The sequence below is a fragment of the Haliotis rubra genome, unplaced genomic scaffold, assembly GCF_003918875.1.
Source record: "Haliotis rubra isolate DU_JTF1 unplaced genomic scaffold, ASM391887v1 Scf121, whole genome shotgun sequence".
In the NCBI taxonomy this organism is placed as follows: Eukaryota; Metazoa; Mollusca; class Gastropoda; order Lepetellida; family Haliotidae; genus Haliotis; species Haliotis rubra.
The window spans coordinates 476,047-504,018 of NW_025765126.1; the positions used below are offsets into that span (position 1 = coordinate 476,047).

General features: G+C 41.3%; 1 protein-coding gene across 1 annotated transcript in view; it reads left to right on the top strand.

Moving 5' to 3' along the window:
* Positions 1–27,972, top strand: part of LOC124265277 — a 76,169-nt gene that overhangs the window by 10,835 nt on the left and 37,362 nt on the right. The window contains 14 exon segments of the mRNA XM_046700070.1: positions 4,417–4,766; positions 5,361–5,581; positions 6,482–6,736; positions 7,157–7,563; positions 10,205–11,449; positions 13,416–14,657; positions 15,032–16,270; positions 16,590–17,849; positions 18,031–18,221; positions 19,795–20,854; positions 21,148–21,366; positions 21,907–22,070; positions 24,089–24,914; positions 26,422–27,952. Of these exon segments, the coding sequence (XP_046556026.1) occupies positions 4,417–4,766; positions 5,361–5,581; positions 6,482–6,736; positions 7,157–7,563; positions 10,205–11,449; positions 13,416–14,657; positions 15,032–16,270; positions 16,590–17,849; positions 18,031–18,221; positions 19,795–20,854; positions 21,148–21,366; positions 21,907–22,070; positions 24,089–24,914; positions 26,422–27,952 (10,210 nt within the window).

Sequence of the window (27,972 nt, forward strand, 5' to 3'; positions counted from 1 at the left end):
AGGACTCCAGTAAAAACCCTCCCGAGAGTGTCTCCAAAGAGGGCACAGATGAAGATATGGCTGATTTGCGTAACAGGGGGAATGCTATTGACCTTGAACTGTGGAGAAACGTTGATCGAAAAAAAGACGAAAGTTAGAAAATCACAAACAAGTTTAATTGGTCTGATGAAGCTTAAACATTCTAAATTTTTTAAACATACACGCGGCACTTTATGAACAAAAGTACACACTCTCAAAATATCTTTATATCTAGCAGATTGACTGTTGTGTCCAAATGTGGATGCAGTACTTTTCTCCACAAAGGTATCACTACATCTCAAAAATGAAACCGAGATCCTGAATAGTGAACTGCGATTATTCTACGGGGTTTCAACGTTTGACTTAGCAACCGCTTATACGGCAAAACAATTATGAAGCATATGTAAGTGGAAAGACGACACAACTGTATGGATGATCAACTTCTTTATTTAAACAATAGCGACAATTCGGTATAGCTTCTTATACTGTTTTCAAGCATATGGGAAAATGCTGGGGTACACCAGTTTATATACAATATATACAATATCCATAAAGATTTGTCATCTCTATACCACCTTCCATTTCAATGTAAAATGTTCTCGTCACGATATGGCTGAAATATTGCCGATGTGACGTTAACTATTTACTCACTCACTCACTCACTCTATACCACCAACTTCTAGAATACCACTCAAACGAATATGTAAGTGGAACTAGTAAACAGATATTGCATTCGAACCAGTGTTTTGGTTTTTGTCTACATGCGGATGTTAATATAACATTTCAAACAATTTTATTATTCCGTTTACAATTTGTTTCAGTTTGTGTCTGAATTAACAATTAGTTTTAGATATTTCATTCCTCATCCATTTTGTGGTGATTGTAGGACTTAGAAGGCTATATTTTGAAATAAACTGCCTTAATTTTCATCCATGTTTTTGTGTAATGTATAAATGCTTAATGTTGCCATTTTAGTAGCTTATTTCCAATTCATTAGCATCTGTCATCGAATATTGTGTTATATTTTCTCATAATGTAGGTTTTAAAAAATTTGAAATAACGAGAGAGAGAAAGATATGGAAAGCAAGTTAACAGTAAGGTCGAATGGGCTTTGCGGGGAGAGAAGACATAAATGTAACCATTACCAATCGTTTTGGGGGTTTTGTTGTGGGGGGGGGTTGTGTTTGTTTTTTGTTGGAACCGGTTTTATGTGTAATAGCATATCCCCATATACTATACTCTTCAAAAAAAGAAACTTGACACAGGACAAATTTGAATTTTAGGAAAATATTTGACACAAACTAATCCATGCTGAATCCCAGCATGTGGGGGAATGGTTTCCGACGACAAAACGTTTGAAAAAAGAAACATTTAAAAAAATCGTAACGTTACACTGTAGTGAATCGCTAAAACGCACCCTTCATGAAATGCACGAGCATCATGAAATTGTGTATCACCCTGAGCTGAAGCCAGTGACTGTAGGCTTCAAAAGCCACATCAATGATACCCCACATGCATTGTTTTAAGCCACTATAGACGACAAAAGAATGAAAAGACTGACAGAAGCTCAACGACACAACGCCCTCGGCCGTTCACAAGGACGGACATCGCAGCATGATGTGGCAAGGCACTTCAACGTGCCCAGGCAGACCATCTCAAACCTATGGACCCGATACAAAAATACTGGGGGTGTTAATGACAGACCCAGGTCAGGTCGACCTGGAGTTACCACCGCTGCCAAGGATCGCTACATCCGGTTGAGACATTTTCGTTCACCACGGCCGCATCATCCACAACAATCCAAATCCCTGGACTGCGCCGAATCTCCGACCAGACAGTGCGCAATTGGCTATGGAAAGACAGACTTTTTGCCAGAAGACCAGTTCATCGTCATGTCGTTCCCTACATCAACGTCAACGGTTGATCTTTGGAGCATGACAATTCTCGACATCACATTGCATGTGTTTGACAGGTCTTCCTCCAGCAATGTTCAGTTGTTAGCTTGGCCTCCTCGATCACTGGATTTGTACCCAATTGAACATCTATGGGATAGTCTTGGTCGGGGCTTACGCCTGCGTAATCCGCCCCCCAGACACCACAAGAACTGCACACAGCATTTCAGCAAGAGTATCAAAACATTCCTCAAGACAACATTCAGCATCTTCTTTCTTCTATGGGTCACGGCTGCCAAGCTGTTATCGATGCTCATGATGGTCACACCAGATACTGACATTTTACTCTGACCAAGTGGCTTTAATAGACCTCTGTGGTTTTACCAAACACTTTCTGGATAATCATGTTTTGGAAATGTGTAAAGTGATGATTTTACTGAAACTGAGCAATGATGTCATGTTTGAATCAGTTATATGCACTCAGTAAGTAAACTCCAAAACAGCATGTCAAGTTTCTTTTTTTTTGAGAGTTTATTTAAAAAACGAAAGACACAGTATCAGCCTGCGCCGATCGGGAAATATTTCATGTCCCGAGGGATAAAAACCCTATGTATTCTCATTATTGTGTGCAAAGAGTGTTATTCAGACTACTTTAATGTATGCTTCATACCTTTACACATAATGATAAAAACATTATGTATGATACACATGCGTATGAATGAATTTGAACATTGCAAAGTGCTAGCTTTAGGCGGGTTTTACTGCAGGTTGCAGCCCAAATTTCCTGCTGAAAAGTTTTTTCTTTCAGATAATTATTTTCAAGCCTCAAATATGTCCATTTCGAAGTTAGAGAACTCCTCACGTACCTGCATCTCCGGACTGATCATTAATATTTTACTCCTTGTACAATCTACCTTCAGGTTGTCATTACGAAGTACAAAGATACACATTTCACAAGAACCCTACCACAGTTTCTCCTGCTCAATAAGTCATTCAGACTAATCACTCAAACTAAGAACTGGTTTTAATCCTACCTTGGGGTGTTTTAACTTTTATGCGATATATTTGAGAGTTTTGAATCTGATATGGAAGTAAAGCAGACCGTACAGTAACCCAACCTTTTTTACTTATTTCATAGCTTTGCAATCAGACTGAAACCGGAATGCACAGTGAAGTATGGTATACATACTTCCGCAGTAATATATAATAACAGGTGATCCAAACGCAATGGCTTTGTGAAAGGATATAAGAGTTTTGTAAGGTTACCCTGCTTCAATGCTTTGGGCATAATGATCTCTGTCGTCCACATGGGAAACATTCTACTGAAGTAGCCACCCAGTCCCTAACAGAACATTGGGACAACATATCTGCTCTGCAAAGAAATCTTCACTGGGTGTGAAGATGACGTCACAATATCTGTAGAAATTTGTGAAGAATATGCCAAAGTATCACTCTGAGTGTTTTCAAGATGGTCAATAGCAACAAGCAGCGTGTAATTACACTTTGTGAGTATTTCTGAAGATAGTGTGGCACCATGCTCACACCTATCAGTTAAAGACTATGCGAGAAACTGAAAGGTTTTCAGATAATTGTTTAACAGCTTCTCTAGATTAAGCACTAACAGTTTGTGATGGCAACGCTGAAGCAATCCTCTGAAGAATAAGTAAAAACAATGCGAAGATCCTCTCGAGATGGTAAACACATTCTATTTTCTGAGATGTTTTGAAAGCATTTTTGGTCATTTTCTTTGTAAGTGGATGACACAGAAGATACTCCTGATTGTGTCGACGAAGACACAAAAGCGGGCCCCCCTTCCTTTGCTGATGCTAATGATGCCCTGGAAACATTGAAAGACTTCTTCTGCAGCAAGAAAGCCACAGACGATAGGTTGTATAAATCACTTGCGGGCCTGAATACAGCAGTTGGACAGATACATACAACCGGACAGGGCCAAACTAAAACAGCTATAGTGCAAAAAATGTATTTACGGACTTTGTTGTACAACGTACGTAAATTAATTGAATGCTTGAAAAGGTAGACATTATTGCCATCGCTAGAAAAAAATACATTCATTAAATCTTTGAAACCTCACTTTGTTTGTTTGTTATTGTCCCTCTAATGATATTCAAAATGAGACAGAGACATTTTGGTAAATATTGAACAAATGTTAACAGTGCCTTGGGTTCCGTATAATCTGGTGAGATGGTGTTTAGTCTGACGTTAGACCTAGGAATCTCGTTGTTTCTGGTAAAAGCAACGGGTGGCCAATCCTTTAAGATGAGACAATTCGCTATGCACAGTGACGGTCATACCAGAGTCCAATGCCATGCGTTCAAATGCATGGTTCGCTTTGATTTCGTTCTCAGCACCTCTCTCCTACCCTCGAGTACGTAGAACCTGCATTGCTTCCGACTTTAAACCCACATTAATCTGACGTGCTGTGATATGAATGCAACATTATGTACGTCGGCGTTAAACACAACTCACTTCCGCTGTCTTTTCGCAGACAACGTCGTCAGAAAGGACGTCAGTCATCTCACGGATGACGAGGTGCAAGCTCTTCACGGCGCCCTCCATGACCTCACTGAAGCAACAGGGCCAATGAGTGTCAGAGAAATAACAACCTACCATGCTGCGCCCGCCTCGTGTGAGTACAAGGGACGGAAGATTGCCTGCTGCGTCCACGGTATGCCCAGCTTCCCCTTTTGGCACAGGGCTTATGTAGTCCAGGCCGAGCGGGCACTGCTGTCCCAACGGAAGACCGTAGGAATGCCTTACTGGGATTGGACGCAAACGCTCACTCACCTACCCTCTATTGTGACTGAACCCATCTACATTGACAGCAAAGGTGGAAAGGTAAATACACAGGTTGTCTCGTTCATACAGAAGAAATACACAATTGATTGGTTCTTTGATCAATGTGTCTATGATGTTCAGGATCGCGCTTTCGAAAGATCAATGTCACCCAATCGAATCGTGTGGAGAGAACAAGAACAATGAGTAATGAGTCTGTATGACTTCGCTCGTGAATGCAATGAAACATTTTCACTTAACACTTTGACAGTAATCACACATATTTAATTAGTCCAGTGAGGTCAGCATTTTTGTTAGTTTTAATAAACTTATGGTTCTGATATAGTCGGAAGCATGCAACAGGCCATCCTTAGCAAGGAATATTTTCTGAATGTGTGCATATGTTTTCATCGATTCAAAAGAAATATTCAGAGGTAAGGATTGTGTTTTCAGAACAGAATCAGATTGTATCAGTGACACCGTCACTGTGTGGCTGCAATATTGCCGATGTGACCGTTTCTCCAAAATGGTGATAATCTCACTGTCTGTGTTTTAAATTTACGAATTCGTGTTAAATTAGTCACAATTTTACACCTATCTCTATATATATAAAAAATATAGCATTAAACTTAGTAGCATGAGTGTTTATACTAACAGGCTCAAACCAATTACTGGTACCGGGGTGAGATTGCGTTCATCAACAAGAAGACTGCAAGGGCAGTAGATGATCGGCTTTTCGAGAAGGTGGAGCCCGGTCACTACACACACCTTATGGAGACTGTCCTCGATGCTCTCGAACAGGACGAATTCTGTAAATTCGAAATCCAGTTCGAGTTGGCTCATAACGCTATCCATTACTTGGTGGGCGGGAATTTCGAGTAAGTTTGGTTAAATTCTTCTTTTAATTATAAATATATCAGTTTTAAGTGTAGGGCAGATTCAATCTCTAATATTCCTTTCAACTCGCTTGATTAATAACTTCTTTGAGTGGTATTAAGAAACTGGTATGATGAAGAAGAACAACTTTTGAATGGATAGACAACTTCTTTATTGCAACAGAGGCGGTTTCTGGGTAGAAGCTAACACCGTTATCAAGCAAGGGATACACAACATTATCAACGAGGAGAATATACACATGAATGATTGGAGTTTCTACAATCAACGATGTTGATGGACAGTGTGATGACATTGTGATTATAGATAATGGTTATGAAGCTTAATATGATTGGCCTTGTTAAGATAATGCTAAGCTGTAGGGAAGTAATAACCTTGATCTCAGTTGATTGTTGGGTTGAGTTGTTTTATTGTCTCTATCTTGTAGTGTTAGCGGTCGGGTTAAAGGATGTTGATGTTGTTCCAAGGGATGGTATGATTCGGATGGGCTTGGTCGGAGATGACTGATTTGGAGTCTTTTGTCTTCACAGATGCCTGATGTTCGTTGATTCTCATTGTTCCTTCAGCTGGTTTACCTCTGGCTTGTAAAGGATGCTGAATTGATGTGCCTCGCTGGAACACAGTATCTGTGTTGGCTTGCTTCTTTAGTAGTCTGCGGATATGATGGCTGGTTGTATGGTTTGTCTCTTTGGTTAAGGGCGACGGTTTTGCTGACTTTGTTGGCTGGATACTGAATTAAGGTTTATGAAGACATGACGAAGGTGTTCTGACTCTGCTTGAGGGCTTCGGTTGTGGAGCTGATGTTCTTTGCTCTCCTGGCTAGGGTGACGATTATTCCCCAGAACACCTGTACCTTAACACTCAAAACTGGTATCAATTTACAGATATTCAATGTCAAACTTGGAATACACCTCCTACGACCCCATCTTCTTCCTCCATCACTCCAACGTTGACCGTATCTTCGCCATCTGGCAGCGTCTTCAGGAACTGAGGGGAAAGAATCCCAACGCAATGGATTGTGCACACGATCTCTCTCGCCAGCAACTCCAACCCTTCAACAGGGATTCCAATCCAGTCCAGCTCACCAAGGACCATTCGAGACCCGTTGACCTCTTTGATTACAAACAGCTTGGATACAGGTGAGACGTCATTACTTTTAGTAGTTTACTTAAAATCGTAGCCAGTGTACGATACATGACCATGTGTAGTCGTCTAAATGTGTGGCATATGTGATATGATTCTGACCAACTAAAAGTAGGGACTGAGCACTTCATTTTGCTTATATTGGTTTGTTGTTGATTTTTGGTGTTTTGTTGTTGTTGGTGGTTTGCAGTTATTTGTGTAGGTTGAGTGAGAATTTGAGTGGTGAGTGAGTCTCTCTCTCTCTCTCTCTCTCTCTCTCTCTCTCTCTCTCTCTCTCTCTCTCTCTCTCTCTCTCTCTCTCTCTCTCTCTCTCTCTCTCTCTCTCTCTCTCTCTCTCTCTCTCTCTCTCTCTCCTGATCAATATTCATTACCATCGCTATGACGATTAATGTGTGTATCGTATTTATATTATTCAGCTACGATAGCTTATACCTGAATGGAATGTCGCCAGAAAAGTTGAAATCAGAACTAGACGAACGCCACTCCAAAGAACGTGCATTTGCAAGCTTCCGACTAAGTGGCTTTGGAGGTTCTGCCAACGTGGTTGTATATGCATGTATCCCTGGTGACGATCCACGCAGCGATGACTACTGCGAGAAAGCGGGAGACTTCTTCATTCTGGGAGGCGCAAGCGAGATGCCGTGGAAATTCTACAGACCCTTCTTCTTTGATGTAACTGATGCGGTACATCGCCTTGGAGTGCCGCTAAGTGGCCACTACTATGTGAAAGCAAACCCCTTCAGCGTGAATGGCACATCACTTTCCCCTGATCTTGTTCCTCAACCAACTGTTGCTTACCGACCTGGGAAAGGTCACCTTGACCGTAAGTTGATGATCTTCATGTCATGTATTTGCAGAAGTTTGTTTTTCAAATTGGGTAATAACAGTGTACATTTGTACGCAACAGGAATCATTCTTTGTGTCAATGTGTCAAACCGGAATGGTTTCAATAGTGAAAGCAAAAACAAATCTCAATCTGTGTACCCCTCCATGCCAGTATGGTCACAATTCTGAGAAATATAATTCTGCTCCATAGATTAATTGCTATTTTTCGAACTTAGTTTGTGGCAGAGCTAGACACGATGGGTGGAGCTTCAACTAGTTTACAGCTAAGTTTGTTTTTAATAAATGCACTTTTCCACATCACAATTTTGACGGGATTTCAGGTTCATCATGAAAATGTCTGAATAATTGACAGAATTTGGTTATAATAAAAAAAATAAGCAAACTGTGCGACTGAAAGTGCAACCAGTACGAACTGGGTACTCTGGTGTCATAACAGATTTTCAGTAACCCATTCATATCTGTCGCAGCGCTAGTTTGCTTTTAACGTGCAGTGGATTCATTTTCGCCGAATAATCAAAACTGTGTTGAGCTGGCGGTATCTGGCGTTTACGTTTTATGTTCATGAAAACAAATTCTATAACTAAAGAGATTTCCGGGATATGTGTATGACATGAACTTAACTATTATTGTTTCGGTTAATGTTTTTACTTTCCTCGAACATACATGTACTTAATCTCCTTTCAACAATCATTAAATGGAAGTGAATTACTTCATGGTTTACCTTTGAACTATATGAATAATCAGCAATATAGTAATACAACAGCATTTACTTGAGCAGGACCTTGCCAGTTACATTTAGCACTACGTAACGCGTCATAACGTTTCCGAGGAAATCTCCAAAGCAGAATAATTGACAATGCGAAAACTTGAACCAATATTCTTAATGATCATGACACAGCTTGATAAATGATATATAATATTTATGAATACTTATTTCACATAAGATCAAAGTAATGACAAAAAGGCAGATAATATAGTGATGTTATGACAGCTACGTATAGAAAATGACAAACGATATTATGAAAACACAAAATTGTAGTAGAGGTCAGATACATTCTTAAAACATTACATTACAATGTCTAAGTGAAAGGCTTAAGCATTAATCACATGATATTGAAGGGAAAGCTAAAGTGAATGTAAGATTTGTAATAGATACAATGTGTTTCCCATCTTATTTGATCTCAGAGATTTCAGGGCGCGCCTTACGACTCTTGTAAAAGTTTGAAACAGTGATCCATTTCCAAATCGGACGTATCTCTAAGCAAAATGGTGTCCGATACATTTTGAAATCCTGTTGTTTCACAAAAATATACCTTTTGTTCACATCTTTTGGCGGATTAAACTTGCCTTTTGGTGTATTACGGTGGGTGCCCCCCCTCCCCCCCCCAAACAAAATTGGGCAAGAAGCGCTATCCTTTTCGCGAACACAAGGTGTTAACACTATTTTATAGTGATTAAAAAACTTGAAGATGTTTACAAGTATAATGAAATGTTATCTGGCCGCGTTAAAGGATGTTGCAAAAAGTCGTAGACTAGACTAGTATAAAAAAAGGGCTTTACGTCCTTTACGTATAGTATTTGCTCAAAATTATAATAGTAATGCTACCTAAAATAACGTGATTGGCAAGATTCAGGAAAAGCATGCTAAATATGCGGACCTCGCCTTTGAAATCTCTCGGTAGCATCCAAAGTACACTGTCGTCAGGCTCCCCATTGTTCTCGGTGCCCTTGGTTTGGTACCTACTGATCTTTTGGCGCAGATCAGGAGAGTGCCCGAGTTCTTCACCAGGAGCACAGCCCTTCTGACACTCTGGGTAATGCAGAAGGGTGCAGCGTTGGGGAGCCTTCATACTTTCAGGAAAGTTCTTGGTGGGTTCGACTAGGCAGAAGTCCTGGGAGAAGTCCCATTTGCTGTCTGGGCTGCGTGCAGAGGAGGCAAGGGTCCGGAGCTGATGATAAGCTTTACCAGCCTGACTGTGCCAGGATCCCTTGAACCCCCTCGAATTTTCATCTCAATCTGTAAAACATAATAATAAGGCCACTAATATAGCTCTGAACTCCACTCCAAGTGCAAACAACATGATGGACATAATTATCCCTGATAACCAATGCTGCCTGTGAGGCGTTAGAAGGTTAATAGGCTATATTGGTACAAGCTCACTTGCCTAAGGCGAAAGAGCATGTGTCATGTGTACACCGTTGTTAGACTATGTGGGGCAGGACAGAAAATATATAGTCTTAGCAATTCCCCTTAAACACCTGGGGCGGTGGGGTAGCCTAGTGGTTAAAGCGTTCGCTCGTCACGCCGAAGGCCCGGGTTCGATTCCCCACATGGGTACAACTTGTGAAGCCCATTACTGGTGTCCCCATCCGTTATATTGCTGGAATATTGCTAAAACGGCGTAAAACCATACTCAGCCAGTCAGTCAGCCTTAAACACCTCTTTGAAAGTGAATGAACAGACACAGAACATGTTTAATTCTCTATTATCTTTGACATAATGCTTAATATTACGCACTTTAGCATGTAAATTATGTGTTTAAATGACGTTGGACTTGAATGGTTTTATTGAAGAATATGTTAAATCAACATTTGTGATGTGTTTCTTTTTATTTCAGCACCAGTGCATCATCGCCACGATGACGACCTTATTGTTCGGAAGAATATAGATCATTTGACTCGTGAAGAGGAATACGCGTTGAGGAGGGCTCTGGAGAGATTTCAGGCGGACACATCCGTTGATGGGTACCAGGCTACTGTGGAGTACCATGGCCTTCCTGCTCGTTGTCCGCAACCAGATGCAAAAGTCAGGTTCGCCTGTTGTATGCATGGCATGGCCTCCTTCCCTCACTGGCACAGGTTGTTTGTTACCCAGGTAGAAGATGCTCTTGTAAGGCGTGGGTCTCCTATTGGTGTTCCTTACTGGGACTGGACAAAACCTATGACTCACCTCCCAGAGTTGGCATCAGATGCGACCTACATAGACCCCCATGGACACATACATCATAATCCATTCTACAATGCAAATATATCTTTTGCGGAGGGACACCATCACACGAGCAGGTCAATAGATTCAAGATTGTTTGCTCCAGCAGCTTATGGGGATCATACACATCTGTTTGATGGAATCCTGTACGCATTTGAGCAGGAAGATTTCTGCGACTTTGAGATCCAGTTTGAGTTAGTCCATAACTCAATTCATGCCTGGATAGGGGGCTCCGAAGATTACTCCATGGCCACCCTTCATTACACAGCTTTTGATCCGATTTTCTACCTTCATCATTCCAATGTCGATCGTCTATGGGCAATCTGGCAAGCTCTTCAAATCAGGAGACATAAGCCATATCAAGCCCACTGCGCACAGTCTGTAGAGCAGACGCCAATGAAGCCATTTGCCTTCTCATCACCTCTTAACAACAACGAGAAGACACATAGTCATTCTATCCCGACTGATATTTATGACTATGAGGAAGAGCTACATTATAGTTATGATGATCTAACTTTTGGTGGGATGAACCTTGACGAAATTGAAGAAGCTATACATCTCAGACAACAGCATGAACGAGTCTTTGCAGGATTTTTCCTTGGTGGAATAGGGAAATCTGCACTTGTTGATATCTTCATAAAAAAAACAGGGTCTGAACCGCACAAAGCTGGAGATTTTGCCATTCTTGGCGGTGCCAAGGAAATGCCTTGGGCGTTTGACCGCGTGTATAAGGTTGAAATAACTGACGCTTTAAAGATACTTTCGCTTGAAGTCGATGGGGACTATGAAGTCACTTTTACTATTCATGATATGCATGGAAACGAACTTGATACAGACCTGATTCCACACGCAGCAGTTATATCTGAGCCAGCTCATCGTAAGTAACCTGACAAAACATGGTCTTCTCTTACAATTCTATGAAACGCGTATTCATTTATTTAAATGTATAATGCAATATATGTATAGGTAATTGTATTTATTCTGATCGACAACAAACAAGTTAAAAAAGTAGTGGATGTGTTATTTCATTGTTTTGTTCGTTGTTTAACGCCGCACTCAGCAATATTCCCGCTATATGGTGATGGTCTGTGAATAATCGAGTCTGGACCAGACAATCATGTGTGCAGGTTTAGGCACAATCTATTAAATTCACTGTCAAGGGTAGTACTTGAAGAAGAGATGGGTTGTAAGTTTGGACTTGAATACAGCTAAAGATGAGGTGAGGTGAGGTGAAATTGGGTTTAACGTCGTGCTTGAGAATATTTCGCTCATATGACGACGTGCATGTGTGTATGTGTATGTGCGGCTGCTTGTACTAGCCCAGACTTAAGCTGGTTTTATAGTGCTAGCTCACTGAGATACCATGCCGCAGTGAAGCATGAATACCCCACTCAGACACAGTATACTGACTCCGAGCCGACCAGTCGTTGTTGTACCCATTAATGCCGAGCGCCAGGCAGGGACCAACAAGTAACTTATTTTAACGTCTTTTGGTATATGACGCGGTCGGGGATCGAACCCACGACCTTCCGCTCTCCGGGCGGACGCTCTAACCACTACACCACGGAGGCGGTCTCACTGTTGAAGTAATGAGTTATGACGTCACAGTGGTTTTAACGGGGGACATGGTGGGCGAGCTGTCTAAGGCGCCAGGCTAGTGATCAGCGAGATTGAAGTGTCGGGATCGAGCCCACCTGTGACCGGGTGTGAAAACCTTGGAGTCAACTTTGTGTGCAGACTCTTTCAGTGTTGTCACAACCCCTAGTGTACAGTACACAACCCTGTGCACCCACGAATTCGTTGGTATATGGCCAGATCTAGATGGTGACCGCATGAATACGTGCAAACACCAGTTACGAGTACAGCAACGTGCAGTAAACTTGGACAAAGTACTGTGACTATGTGTCCCAGTCCACCCGGCTGTGAATGGGTACCTCGTAAGGATGTGAAAGCCGTAATGACTCGGTGCACCTAGTGGCTGCAAGAGTTGTATGGTCCCCAGGGAGTTGACATTAATAATACTATGTGATTGAGATTGACATCCAATAAAAAAAATACCAACGCCTTGAGCATGTACTAGTTGTGTGAATATGTGCGCTATATAAACATCTTATTATATCCTATCATACCCATTGTCAATATGACGTCATGTCATGCCTGAAATATCTTCCACACGGTATTATTCAACCATTTATGAGTGGAAAATATATTTTTATATTTAATGGAGCAACATACTAATGTCCCCAGACAGCAATTAGTCATCTAGATTCCCTGGTCCAGATTCGATTATTTACAAGTCATAATTATCTGTCTGTATTATCATGAGTTCAGTGTGTGTGGTCAATTTCTGATGGCCCAGAATTTATGTTAAATAGTTATATTGACATATGTTATATTTGGGATTACACTTTCTTAGTAAAGTACAAATTCTAGTACTTTTGGGGGGTTGAGTCCCATCCGGGATTCGAACCCACACCCTCAGAGTCAGGCACCAAATCGCCAGCACACAAAGTCAGACGCCTGGTGGCTGAGCGCTCTATGCGTCTGACTTTGTGTGCTGGCGATTTAGTGCCTGACTCAGAGGGTGTGGGTTCGAATCTCGAATGGAACTCAACCCCCAAAAAGTACTAGAATCTGTGCTTTACTGAGAAAGTGTAATCCCAAATATAACATATGTTACATTTGACCACTTTCTAAAATGGCATTGTGTATTTTCATAGTTATATTGATGGAAACAAAGCTAAAAGAACCATACCCGCTCACTGTAATGTTGCTGAATGCGGCGTTAAAGAACGATCAATACTTTGTGCAAACAAATCACTGTAATATCCATGTTCTTTCAGCTTCCTTTGAGGATGAAGCGCACAGCTTACGTATCAGAAAAAACGTTGACAGCTTGACTCCTGAAGAAACAAATGAGCTGCGTAAAGCCCTGGACCTTCTTCAAAAGGATCATTCTGCTGGTGGATTCAATCAGCTTGGCGCCTTCCATGGAGAGCCTAAATGGTGCCCTAATCCTGAAGCCGAGCACAAGGTTGCCTGCTGTGTTCATGGCATGGCTGTTTTCCCACACTGGCACAGGCTTCTTGCTCTCCAAGCGGAGAATGCTCTCAGAAAGCATGGGTACAGTGGTGCCTTACCATACTGGGATTGGACCCGTCCAGTTTCCAAACTTCCTGATCTGGTTGCTCATGAGCATTTTACAGATCCTTCTGACCATCACGAGAAACATAATCCGTGGTTCAATGGCCATATTGATACAGTTAATCATAATACCACGAGAAGCGTACGGTCGGATCTATATCAACAACCTGAATTTGGACATTTCACAGATATTGCTCAACAAGTCCTCTTAGCATTAGAACAAGATGATTTCTGTTCTTTTGAAGTACAGTATGAGATTTCACATAATTTCATCCATGCACTTGTAGGAGGAACAGACCCATATGGAATGGCATCACTGAGATATACAGCATACGATCCACTCTTTTTCTTGCATCATTCAAATACCGACAGGATCTGGGCGATTTGGCAGTCCCTGCAAAAATACAGAGGCAAACCATACAACACCGCCAACTGTGCCATTGCATCTATGAGGAGACCCCTGGAGCCATTTGGACTGAGCAGTGACATTAACCCTGACATAATCACCAGGGAGCATGCCATACCGTTTGATGTCTTCAACTATAAGGATAATTTCCATTACGTATATGATACCTTGGAATTTAATGGTTTGTCAATTTCACAACTTAATCGAGAGCTTGATAAAATCAAGAGTCACGAAAGAGTATTTGCTGGATTCTTGTTGTCGGGAATTAAAAAATCTGCTCTTGTGAAATTTGAAGTCTGTACACCACCTGATCATTGCCATAAAGCAGGAGAGTTTTACCTACTCGGGGACGAAAACGAGATGGCTTGGGCCTATGACCAACTTTTCAAGTATGATATTACTCACGTTCTGGAAGAAAACCATCTACACTTTTATGATAATATCTTCATTCACTACGAAGTCTTTGATCTTAAAGGAACGAGTTTAGGAACTGACCTGTTCCATACAGCAAATGTGATCCATGATAAAGGCACAGGTATGTGAATTTAATCATAAGGTAATGCTAACTGATGTCAATAATTCCATCCTCAAGTCATGTAGTAATTTGAGATTGCATTGCATTAAAAAGGAGGCATTGGCTGGGACGGATATAGGTGCCAATATGTTGCTGTTTGTTGGAGATGTAGTATTATTCAGAAAAATGTGTTTGTGTTCTAAGAAAGTACATCGAACACTTAAATAAACAATTAAATGAGATCATGGATACTGTTTCACAGTATTTTCATGTTGAGATATTATAGTGCATTGTTTCAAATTGTTACAATGGATAGTCGCCTAGGACATGTATTGTGAAATGACACAGACTCAAAATAGGATGAAGCATTTATAGGTGTTACTTTTTACCGACAGGCACCCGTGAACATCATACCTATGTTGAAGAAGTAACTGGGGCCAGCCATATCAGGAAAAACTTGAATGACCTTAACACCGGAGAAATGGAAAGCCTTAGAGCTGCTTTCCTGCATATTCAGAATGACGGAACATATGAATCTATTGCCCAGTACCATGGCAAACCAGGCAAATGTGAATTGAATCATCGTAGTATTGCGTGCTGCGTTCATGGTATGCCTACCTTCCCCCAGTGGCACAGACTGTATGTGGCTCAGGTTGAGAATGCTCTCCTAAACAGGGGATCTGGTGTAGCTGTTCCTTACTGGGAGTGGACTTCTCCCATAGATCATCTACCTCATTTCATTGATGATGCAACGTACTTCAATTCCCGACAACAACGATACGATCCTAATCCTTTCTTCAGGGGAAGGATTACTTTTGAAAATGCAGTGACAACAAGGGACCCACAGGAAGGGCTCTTCAACTCAGATTACATGTACGAGAATGTTTTACTTGCACTAGAGCAGGAAAATTATTGTGACTTTGAAATTCAATTTGAGCTTGTTCATAACGCACTTCATTCCATGTTGGGAGGTAAAGGACAGTACTCCATGTCCTCCCTGGACTATTCTGCATTTGATCCCGTCTTCTTCCTCCATCATGCCAACACGGACAGATTATGGGCAATCTGGCAGGAACTACAAAGATACAGAGATCTTCCTTATGAAGAAGCCAACTGTGCAATCAACCTCATGCATCAACCACTGAAGCCATTCAGCGATCCGCATGAGAATCACGACAATATCACTTTAAAATACTCAAAACCACAGGACGGTTTCGACTACCAGAACCACTTCGGGTACAAGTACGACAACCTTGAGTTCCATCATCTATCGATCCCAAGTCTTGATGTTACCCTGAAGCAAAGGAAACATCATGATAGGGTGTTTGCAGGCTTCCTTCTTCATAACATAGGAACTTCCGCTGACATAACTATCTACATATGTCTGCCTGATGGACGTCGTGGTCATGACTGCAGTCATGAAGCTGGAACATTCTATCTCCTTGGAGGCGAAACAGAGATGCCTTTTATCTTTGACCGTTTGTATAAATTTGAAATCACCAAACCATTGCAGAAGCTAGGCGTCAAGCTGCATGGTGGAGTTTTCGAACTGGAGCTTGAGATCAGGGCATACAATGGTTCATATCTGGATTCTCATACCTTTGATCCAACTATCATCTTTGAGCCTGGGACAGGTAATGTCAACCAAATACAGCTCGGTCCAAACATACATGTTAATACAAAACCTGTGTTTTTCATCTTTTATTTGGTTATTTGTTATGCTAAATTATATATATTTCTTCATTTACAACAGCATACCTGGAATTGTGGTAAAGCATGACTTTGTTATTGATAGTGTAAAGGTAATTGTTATTGTATGTAAAGACGTTTCTAATAAGGATTAATATGGTAACTATAAGACAGATCAAGCAGATTGGTAGACTGCATGCGGGCGAGGCAGATACCTTCGCATCTGTGAATCGAGGTAGTAGAAAGGGTTTGTCCTGTTTGCAGATACCCACATCTTGGACCACGACCATAAGGAAGAGATTCTTGTCAGGAAGAATATAAATGATTTGAGTCCTAGGGAGAGGGTTTCTCTTGTCAGAGCATTGGAGGGAATGAAGAATGATCGCTCTTCTGATGGATACCAAGCCATCGCTTCTTTCCATGCCCTGCCGCCACTCTGTCCTAATCCAGCTGCAGCTCACCGTTATGCTTGTTGTGTCCACGGTATGGCTACATTTCCCCAGTGGCACAGGCTGTACACTGTGCAGTTCCAGGATGCACTGAGAAGACATGGTTCATTTGTGGGTGTTCCTTACTGGGACTGGACGAAGCCAGCCACCGAGTTACCCAAGCTTCTTTCTTCGCAGACATTTCATGATCCAATCCACAATATTAATATTTCAAATCCATTCTTCCAAGCTGATATAGAATTTGAAGGAGCGGGCGTTCATACCGAGAGGCACATAGATGCAGATCTCCTGTTTCACAGTGGGGATCATGACGGATACCATAACTGGTTCTTTGAGACTGTTCTCTTTGCTTTGGAACAGGAAGATTACTGCAATTTTGAAATACAGTTTGAGATAGCCCATAATGGCATTCACACATGGATTGGTGGAAACGCAGTATATGGCATGGGACACCTTCACTATGCTTCTTATGATCCAATCTTCTACATCCACCATTCACAGACGGACAGAATATGGGCTATTTGGCAAGAGCTGCAGAAGTACAGGGGCCTATCTGGTTCAGAAGCAAACTGTGCCATTGACCATATGAGAACACCTTTGAAGCCTTTCAGCTTTGGGCCACCTTATAATTTGAATCATCATACGCAAGAATTTTCAAAGCCTGAGGACACTTTTGACTATAAGAAGTTTGGATACAGATATGATAATCTGGAGTTGGAGGGACGGTCAATTGCTCATCTTGATGAACTTATCAAGGAAAGGCAGGAGCAAGACAGAACTTTTGCAGGGTTCCTTCTTAAAGGTTTTGGTACTTCCGCAACTGTGTCATTCGAAATTTGCAGAGTTGATCACACATGTGAAAAAGCCGGGTATTTCACTGTTCTGGGAGGATCCGCAGAAATGCCATGGGTGTTCGACAGGCTCTACAAGTACGACATTACTAAGACTCTCCACGATATGCACCTGAGGCACGAGGATACCTTCTCTGTAAAAGTAACTGTCACTTCTTACAATGGAACAGTACTCTCGGGAGACCTCATCCAGACACCGTCCATCATATTTGTACCTGGGCGCCGTGAGTAACTGTTTACACTAAGACTTCTGTAGCCGAAAAATGACTTTAAGAATATCAATTTATTTCAATTCATCCAAACTGGATACTGAAACCGGTGCGTGTAGTTTAACATTTTGTCTACAGCAAATCGTAAATACCTACACATTTCATGATGTGATCTCTCATTATTTTCCACCAACAGATAAGCTAAATTCACGGAAACATGCACCTAACAAGATCCGCCATGAGTTAAGTAGCCTTAGTTCCCGTGACATAGCAAGCTTGAAGGCTGCGTTGACAAGTCTTCAACATGATAATGGAACTGATGGTTATCAAGCCATTGCTGCATTCCATGGCGTCCCTGCGCAGTGCCACGATGCATCTGGACGTGAGGTAAATATATCTATAGAGCCTTATGAAGTGTGTTCAGACCGAGGCGGCCGTGTTGTCCTTAATACCCAATACTGGGTATTACAGACGATTTCACTTGTTTTAGATGCCTTGTGTTACATGTTGGAACCCAAGCTGAAACCAAAACGTAACTGGGAATCAGTCCGTAAAAGAACTCGGTGTGAAAGCAACAAACCAAAACGAAATGTGATAAAATTAGCAACTGAATTCTAACTCCATGTTAATCAATTAATACGAATCACTACAAAGGTATAACAATGGCGGTACAAATTTAAAGGTGATATAATACAAGAGTAGTGATAATAGTAATAAAGACAGTGCTGGTAATATTCACCTTTCTGCAACAGTAATCTAACTTGCAAGAATGGCCAAAGCAGAATATCCATTCTGTAATGATCATCAAACACAATGCTAGTCTTCTGGTCACTTGAGTTGTAGTCATGTGGCTTGAAGGACAAAATATTTAACACCCAACCCAAATCACTCCAGATTTGACTTGAAAATTCTATCATTATTATTTTCACTCTTACAAACTGCAGTAAAGTAGTTATCGAAATTTTAAACACTTTGGTTCGTTTCTGAATGCAAGGCTTGGATATTCCATTAAAAAAGCATCACAACATGGTAATCTTTGTAATGTTTACAGAGCGTTAAATCAATCATTGAGACATTAAGTCCTTGACCAATTCAATGCAAGAGTTATTATCCCCCTGAGAGGATACATAAGTCCCATTTCATTCAAAGTAAGTTTATATCTTCCATCGTTTTAATGATCGGCTAAATTTCAAACATATTGCCAACACCTAAGGGGATGGTAAATCCAGCTGGGCTCCATGCAGGAGTCAAAAGTCCCCATGGTCCCTGGTATGGTGATATACCTTCAGTTGCTGGCGATATTTTGTATTGTTTTCTGCAGTAATAGATTGTATTACAACATACTAGTTTTAAACTAGTTTTAATTTTACTGTCCTTCGACGACAGGTTTATAAGGTGTAGCTTTATTTTGGTTTAATGTATAGATTGTTCTCGTCACGATATGGCTGAAAAACTGCCGATGTGACGTTAAATATGAACTCACTCACTCAGTGCAAGAGAGGATATTTCAGTGAACGTATCGGGCCCACCAAGAAAAACGGCAATATCTCTCACGTGACGATATCAGCCGTCTGACGTATTCCGTGCACTGGAGTACTTGCGTATCTTGCAGCAGGGGGCGACCTTTGCACTTGAGACGTGATTTTAGACGTGTGTGGCCATTGTTCATTATGTTGAAACCAATGTCGATATCTGCTGCTGAATGACCATCATGCTTTGTCATTTGGATTTTACATCATGCATCATTCTTTCTGTTTTTAAACTACATTAATTCAAAACTATGGAATTGTTTGTCTTTCAGCCTCAGATTTGGTAAACACTCATGGCAGATTCTCCATAGATAATGGATTCACATGTGCTGTAAATAGTCTCCCATTGTTGTAACTGGTAGTCAAGAGTACAAATCAGAATGTATTCTCCAAAATGGGCCAAGGAAAACAATTATTACTTGATGTTGCAGATCGCTTGTTGCATCCATGGTATGGCGACATTCCCCCACTGGCACAGGTTGTACACCCTCCAGTTGGAACAGGCCTTGAGCAGACATGGTTCCAGTGTTGCGGTGCCTTACTGGGATTGGACCAAGCCAATTACTGAACTACCACACCTTTTGACAGATGGAGAATATTACGATGTTTGGCAAAATGCCGTCATAACCAATCCATTTGCAAGAGGTTATGTGAAATTTAAAGATGCATTCACAGTGAGAAATGTCCAGGAAGGTCTGTTCAAAATGTCAACTTTTGGAAAGCACTCACTTCTGTTTGACCAGGCTTTGTTGGCTCTTGAACAAACTGACTACTGTGACTTCGAAGTTCAGTTTGAAGTGATGCACAACACGATCCACTATCTCGTTGGAGGACGTCAAACGTACGCCTTCTCCTCTCTTGAGTATTCATCATACGATCCAATCTTCTTTATCCATCACTCATTTGTTGACAAAATATGGGCTGTATGGCAAGAACTGCAAAGCAGGAGACATCTACAGTATAAGGCAGCTGATTGTGCTGTGGGGCTAATGAGTAAGGCAATGAGACCTTTCAACAAGGATTTCAACCACAACTCATTCACGAAGAAGCATGCAGTTCCAAATACAGTATTTGACTATGAAGATCTTGGCTATAACTATGACAACCTTGAACTCAGTGGTTTGAACCTGAATGAAATCGAGGCGTTGATAACAAAACGAAAGTCACATGCTAGAGTCTTTGCTGGTTTCCTGTTGTTTGGACTAGGAACCTCGGCTGATATACATTTGGACATTTGCAAGACATCTGAAAACTGCCATCATGCTGGTGTGATCTTCATCCTGGGAGGTTCTGCAGAGATGCATTGGGCATACAACCGACTCTACAAGTATGACATTACAGAAGCACTGCATGAATTTGACATCAACCCTGAAGATGTTTTCCATGCTGATGAACCATTTTTCCTGAAGCTGTCTGTGGTTGCTGTGAATGGGACTGTCATTCCATCGTCTCTCCTTCACCAGCCAACAATAATTTATGAACCAGGTGAAGGTAAGATATCTGGAAAATGGATTTTGTCCAGAAACGTTGTGTTCTTTAGATGAAATATTTTCTGAACGAATACAATGGAATAACCAAAAATTGGCATTAATTAATGAAATCAAATACTTCTTTCTGAATTTATTTCTCGTCAGTTTTGCTAACTCAAACATATATTAGGCATGTCACTGCTATGTTTGCCTTACTGAGTCTGTTTCAGAGACTGGTGTTATATTTATAATGATAACACAATATGGTAAAATACCCCATGCAGGATTTACAGGGTCACATCATGTTTCATATAGGTCATCATGATGACCACGAGTCGGGAAGCATAGCAGGGTCTGGTGTCCGCAAGGATGTGAACACCCTTACAAAGGCTGAGACTGACAACCTGAGGGAAGCACTTAAAGGTGTAATGGACGACCATGGTCCCAATGGTTTTCAAGCTATTGCTGCTTTCCATGGAAAGCCAGCTTTGTGTCCCATGCCTGATGGCCACAACTATTCATGTTGCACTCATGGTAAGTAGGTGTTGTTTGAATGTTTGGTCAGATTGAATATGAGAAGTTTGGTAAAGTCTGGTTTCTAGTTCATTGAATTTACGTTATCAGCAGCTGTTTGCTCTCATCTGCAATAATTATTACGTTCTTTTAGTTTTAGACAGCTGAAATACATTACTGCAGTTTAACATGTAGGCTCGAACCTACCACTCATATCCCAAATTGGCGACCATCTGGAAGGGAAATAAAAAATGTACAATCTCTTCACGTCTTTTGGCATTACGTTGTTGGAGAAGACATTGATATCCAAGAAGTTACTTAGACTCAATTGTGTAACATGTTCCTGTGGTTCTTCATATTGAGTTTCAGTAAAGAGCTCTGAAGCTGTTAAAAAACTAGTCAATCATTCAGTTGTTTTTCACATTAATGTTTTGTGTGTGCAAACATGTATATGTTTGTGTGTGGGTTGGGGTGAGTATGGGTGGCGCTGTGGGTGGGTGTTCAAGGCATTTGCCTGAGACATGGTGACTATGATACTGACTAAATGCGTTTGTCGACCAGGCATGGCTACCTTCCCACACTGGCATCGCCTTTACACGAAGCAAATGGAGGATGCATTGAAGTCTCATGGATCTCTCGTTGGCCTTCCCTACTGGGACTGGACTACTGCCTTTACCCATCTGCCAACACTTGTCATCGACACCGAAAACAATCCTTTCAACCATGTAAGAAGGGGAGGGTTGTTTTATTACTTCCATCTACACTTTTGTGAAATGGGTAAAATACCTACCCCCCGTGAGATCCGGGTTAGAACCGATCTTCACCAACCCACGTCTACCTCCCGTAATTACCGTATTGCCTCTCAATTGCGTTGATCGATTCTCTTGATGTCTTTCGACTGTCTGGCGCGATTACTTAAAGACTGCCTCATATAGCTAGAATATTGCTCAGTGCATAGTGAAATAACTAATGCACAAAACGCAATAAATCGGTGGTTGGGTCATTCTCAAAAAAAGGCCAAATTCGTGCTATGAAAAATATGAAAATACAAAGCATCATACTGAATTATCTCATAATTGTTATGAATGGTCAACACCTTAAAGAATGCGGTCACGATAATTTGCACACAGGAAAGTAATAAAATATTTTTAAAATAAACTTTTTTAAAGTATCCACTGAAAAAAACCGTCAGTGGTGTAACAAGCATAAAAGTATTCTTTTTTCAAACTTTGATGTCAGATAAGGAATTTTTCACATTTGTCATTATTTACAAACTTTTTCTATTTTCAAGTATAAATTAAATCGTTTCATTATTCTCACATATTTAATTGTAAATTTGGCAAAAAGGGCTTGGTGTGAGAAGAATGTAATGGTAACATATGATATGTTTTCTGAAATAACTTGTATACTTAAGACTGATCATGTTTTATGTATACAGTGCTATTAAAGCTGTTTTAAGTTATCATAAAATATCAGTCTAACTGTTACACTATTTTAAACACAATTATATGTTCATTTGACTGTTTTATCAATTGTCAAATGCGTATATGTAGTATACTAGTCTGCTGAATATATGTATATGCCAAACATGGGTTGGTGAGTAGTGTGTGGTTAATGCATTCATCCATCACGGTGAGAGCCAATGTTCTCAGAGGTGTGAAATAAGCCCATGTCTATAATATTGTTGGAATCTGAAATGCAGAGATAAAAAATCAAAGGCACTAGATTAACCTTGGCCTACGATAAACTACTCATTTTGAGCTGTTGGACTGCCTTCATGACGTTGTTAGTGTTGGACATTTAGCAACACGCTGCTGTCAAACAAGATTCTAGCAGACAAATGGGTAGAATAGTCCGTTAGTAAGCCCAGGTCGAGGTTTATTGTAGGGTGTAGACAAATGGGTAGAATAGTCCGTTAGTAAGCCCAGGTCGAGGTTTATTGTAGGGTGTAGACAAATGGGTAGAATAGTCCGTTAGTAAGCCCAGGTCGAGGTTTATTGTAGGGTGTAGACAAATGGGTAGAATAGTCCGTTAGTAAGCCCAGTTCGAGGTTTATTGTAGGGTGTAGACAAATGGGTAGAATAGTCCGTTAGTAAGCCCAGTACGAGGTTTATTGTAGGGTGTAGACAAATGGGTAGAATAGTCCGTTAGTAAGCCCAGTTCGGGGTTTATTGTAGGGTGTAAACAAATAGGTAGAACAGTCCGTTAAACAAATGGGTAAATAGTCATTACGAGGCCAGTTTAGTGTAGGGTGTAGACAAATGGGTAGAACAGTCCGTTAGTAAGCCCAGTTCGAGGTTCATTGTAGGGTGTAGACAAATGGGTAGAATAGTCCGTTAGTAAGCCCAGTTCGAGGTTTATTGTAGGGTGTAAACAAATGGGTAGAATAGTCAGTTAGTAAGCCCAGGTCGAGGTTTATTGTAGGGTGTAGACAAATGGGTAGAATAGTCCGTTAGTAAGCCCAGTTCGAGGTTTATTGTAGGGTGTAGACAAATGGGTGAAACAGTCCATAAGCATAGTTTGAGGATCCATTTGAACCCATCTATTATAAACACACGGCAAGCCATAAATCTGGCTTTTGCAAATGTGATCTGCCCTTCGTTTAGTGTAATAGAGTATCATTTGGAACTGTTATATTTGAGGGGGAGCAGCTAACTTTATTCCTTAACTACCCTTTAAAACGCTCAACACTGACCACATTCAGCTCCCCACATGTACATCACTACTCTCATGTATTCAACAGGGCCACATTGAGTATCTCGATGTCGACACAACCCGTTCCCCCAGAGACATGCTGTTCAACGACCCCGAACACGGATCAGAGTCGTTCTTCTACAGACAAGTCCTCCTGGCCCTGGAGCAAACTGATTTCTGCCAATTCGAGGTTCAGTATGAGATAACCCACAATGCTATCCATTCGTGGACAGGTGGTCACAGTCCTTATGGAATGTCCACTCTCGACTTCACAGCCTACGATCCACTGTTCTGGCTTCATCACTCCAACACTGACAGAATCTGGGCTATCTGGCAAGCTTTGCAAGAATACAGAGGACTCCCATACAACCATGCCAATTGTGAGATCCAGGCAATGAAAACGCCCCTGAGACCTTTCAGTGACGAGATCAACCACAATCCAGTCACTAAGGCTAACTCAAAGCCAGTAGATGTGTTCGAGTATAATCGATTAAGCTTCCAGTACGACAACCTCATTTTCCATGGGTATAATATTCCGGACCTTGATCACATGCTTGAAGAAAGGAAGCAGGAAGACAGAATATTTGCCGCCTTCCTTCTCAGTGGAATCAAGCATAGTGCTGATGTAGTTTTCGATATATGCCAACCAGGTCACGAATGTGTGTTCGCAGGCACTTTTGCGATTTTGGGAGGAGAGCTCGAAATGCCCTGGTCCTTTGACAGACTGTTCCGCTATGACATCACCAAAGTCATGAAGCAGCTGCACCTGAGACACGATTCGGACTTCACGTTTAGGGTGAAGATTGTCGGCATTGACGACCACGAGCTTCCCTCTGACAGTTTCAAAGCACCAACTATTGAATTTGAACCAGGGGGTGAGTACCACAGGCATTTATAGTAAAGTCCAACTTTTGTAATAAAATAACTCATCTTGGAGCAACAACATGATTCTGTAACGTCTAGTATAGTAATGATATTTCGATTTCACACCGGTGATGCTGTTAAACGTACATGGAAAATAGATGCCTCTTTTAGTGCCGTCTAAGTAAGCGTCCGATGACTTTGCAGTTCCATCGGCCCCAGTTTCCACAACCCGTGAAGATCCGGGTTAGAGACTCGTGTCATTCCAGCAAGCTATATACCGACTCGAACCCATCTCGTGGCCATGTTCACGACTGGACCTTGTCTAAGCGCAAAGGGCATGGGAGATGAAAATAGTCAAGGACTATTTCCAAGGAAAGATAACTCTGCATTTCCAAACAAATATGGCTACTCCTAGAAAACAGAAAGAACAAATTTGTGTTCAGTGTTTCAGTGTTGAAAGTTGCTGATCCTTTAGCTCAAAGTTTATGTTTAAGTTGTGCTTTGCATAGTTTGGTGAAGTTTCAAAGTTTGACGGTGTCGCCATTTTTTTGCTTCGAAATGCCTCAACATTTTCCTACCCTATTTAATTTAAAATACAAAACGAAAGTTAATTTAAGTAAGTTTCTTATGTCGTTAACAAATATCAGTAATAAAATAATTTTATAATCACAGAAATAATAATGAAAATCGATAATCGCAAAGAAACTATTTGACCTCACTTCACATTTTACTACGCACGATTTGATTGCTTTGCTACGATCCGTGGCAATAATGGCTTACTATACAGGTCTTCTTGGAGGTCACGGAAAGAGGCGAGTAGTTACGAATGGGGTTAGAGCTGATTTTGAGTAACGCATGCTTGTCTTAAGAGTCGGCTAACGGGATCGGGTTGGTCAGGCTCGCTGACTTGGATGACACGTCATCGTATCCCAATTGCGTAAATCGATGACTCATGTTGTTGATTGATTGAAACATATTTTATTCAATTAAGAAACGGATTGGGCACAAGTTATCCAACTTAAATAAGCCCTCTCCACATAGTTACAAGTGTATATTACAAAAACGTTCAACAAGAGGCAGACAAAGGGTATAGATATGTACAGACAGAGTTATTTAAATCGTTTAGTGTTATGGATGTAGATATGTACACTTTTAAAAACATTCTGATTTTCACTAAGCGAGAGACTTATCAGATCACAACTCATGTTGTTGATCACTGGATTGTCTGGTCCAGACTCAAATATTTACAGGCCGCCGCCATACAGCTGAGTGTGGCTTTTAACAACAACTAACCAACCAACCTAGTTTCCACATCACTTTGTTGTACAAAAAAACATGCTCACTGAGGAACCCTTAGAGTTATTCGTTTTTGTGTAAGGACAATTCATTGTAAGTACAAATGTTTCGCTTTCAGTGAGTGAGTGGCAGAGACTTTTACGACAAGATCCGAACTTTTGTCAGCTGAATCAAATTTATTTAGTTTCATATTTCATGTCATAAAACTTTCTTTCTGCACAGTACACGACGGAGGGAAACACGACGATGGACACCATGACGACAGACACTCAGATGTCCTGATCAGGAAAGAAGTTGACTTTCTCTCCCTGCAGGAGGCCAATGCCATTAAGGATGCACTGTACAAGCTCCAGAATGACAACGGTAAAGGAGGCTTTGAGGCCATAGCTGGCTATCACGGGTATCCTAATATGTGCCCAGAACATGGTACCGACAAGTATCCCTGCTGCGTGCATGGAATGCCTGTGTTCCCTCACTGGCATCGCCTGCATACCATTCAGATGGAGAGAGCTCTTAAAAACCATGGTTCGCCGATGGGCATTCCTTACTGGGATTGGACAAAGAAGATGTCGAGTCTTCCAGCATTCTTTACAGATGCCGGTAATGGCAACCCCTTCTACAAATATTATATAAGGGGTGTGCAGCATGAAACAACCAGGGAAATTAATCCTATAATCTTTAATCAGACCAAGTTTGGTGAACATGATTACCTATACTACCTGAGTCTGCAAGTCCTGGAAGAAAACTCATACTGTGACTTTGAGGTTCAGTATGAGATCCTTCACAACGCCATCCATGCCTGGCTCGGAGGACGTGGAAGGTATTCCATGTCTACCCTTGAGTATTCAGCGTTTGACCCTGTCTTCATGATTCATCACTCTAGTTTGGATAGAATCTGGATCCTTTGGCAGAAGTTGCAAAAGAGAAGAATGAAGCCTTACTACGCAATAGACTGTGCTGGAGATAGACTAATGAAGGCCCCCCTGCATCCCTTCAACTACGAAACCGTCAATGAAGATGAGTTCACTCGAACCAACTCTTACCCAAACATAGTGTTTGACCACTACAGGTTCAACTATGAATACGATAACTTGAGAGTCAGAGGTCATGACATACCTGAGCTTGAAGAGGTACTTAAGGAATTACGAAACAAAGATCGCATATTTGCTGGTTTTGTTTTGTCGGGCTTACAGATATCAGCTACAGTGAAAGTATTCATTCATTCGAAAAACGAAACAATTCACGAAGAATATGCAGGAGAATTTGCAGTTTTGGGAGGTGAGAAGGAGATGCCATGGGCATATGAAAGAATGCTAAAATTGGACATCACCGATGCTGTGAATAAGCTTCACCTGAAAGATGAAGACATACGTTTTAGAATGGACGTTACTGCCTACAACGGTGACATTGTTACTACCCAGCTGTCTCAGCCATTCATCGTCCACCGTCCAGCTCATGTGTCCCACGACATCTTAGTAATCCCAGTAGGTGCCGGCCATGCCCTGCCCCCTAAGGTGGTAGTGAAGGGTGGCACCAAAATTGAGTTTACACCAATAGATTCGTCGGTGGACAGGTCGATGGTAGAGCTGGGCAGCTTTACTGCTTTGGCTAAATGCATCGTTCCTCCTTTCACATACCACGGCTTTGAACTGAACAAAGTGTACAGCGTCCATCACGGGGACTACTACATCACTGCGGGCACTAAGGAGTTGTGTAAGCAGAACCTGAGGCTCAACATCCACGTGGAACACGAGTAGTTTACAGGTAAGGACA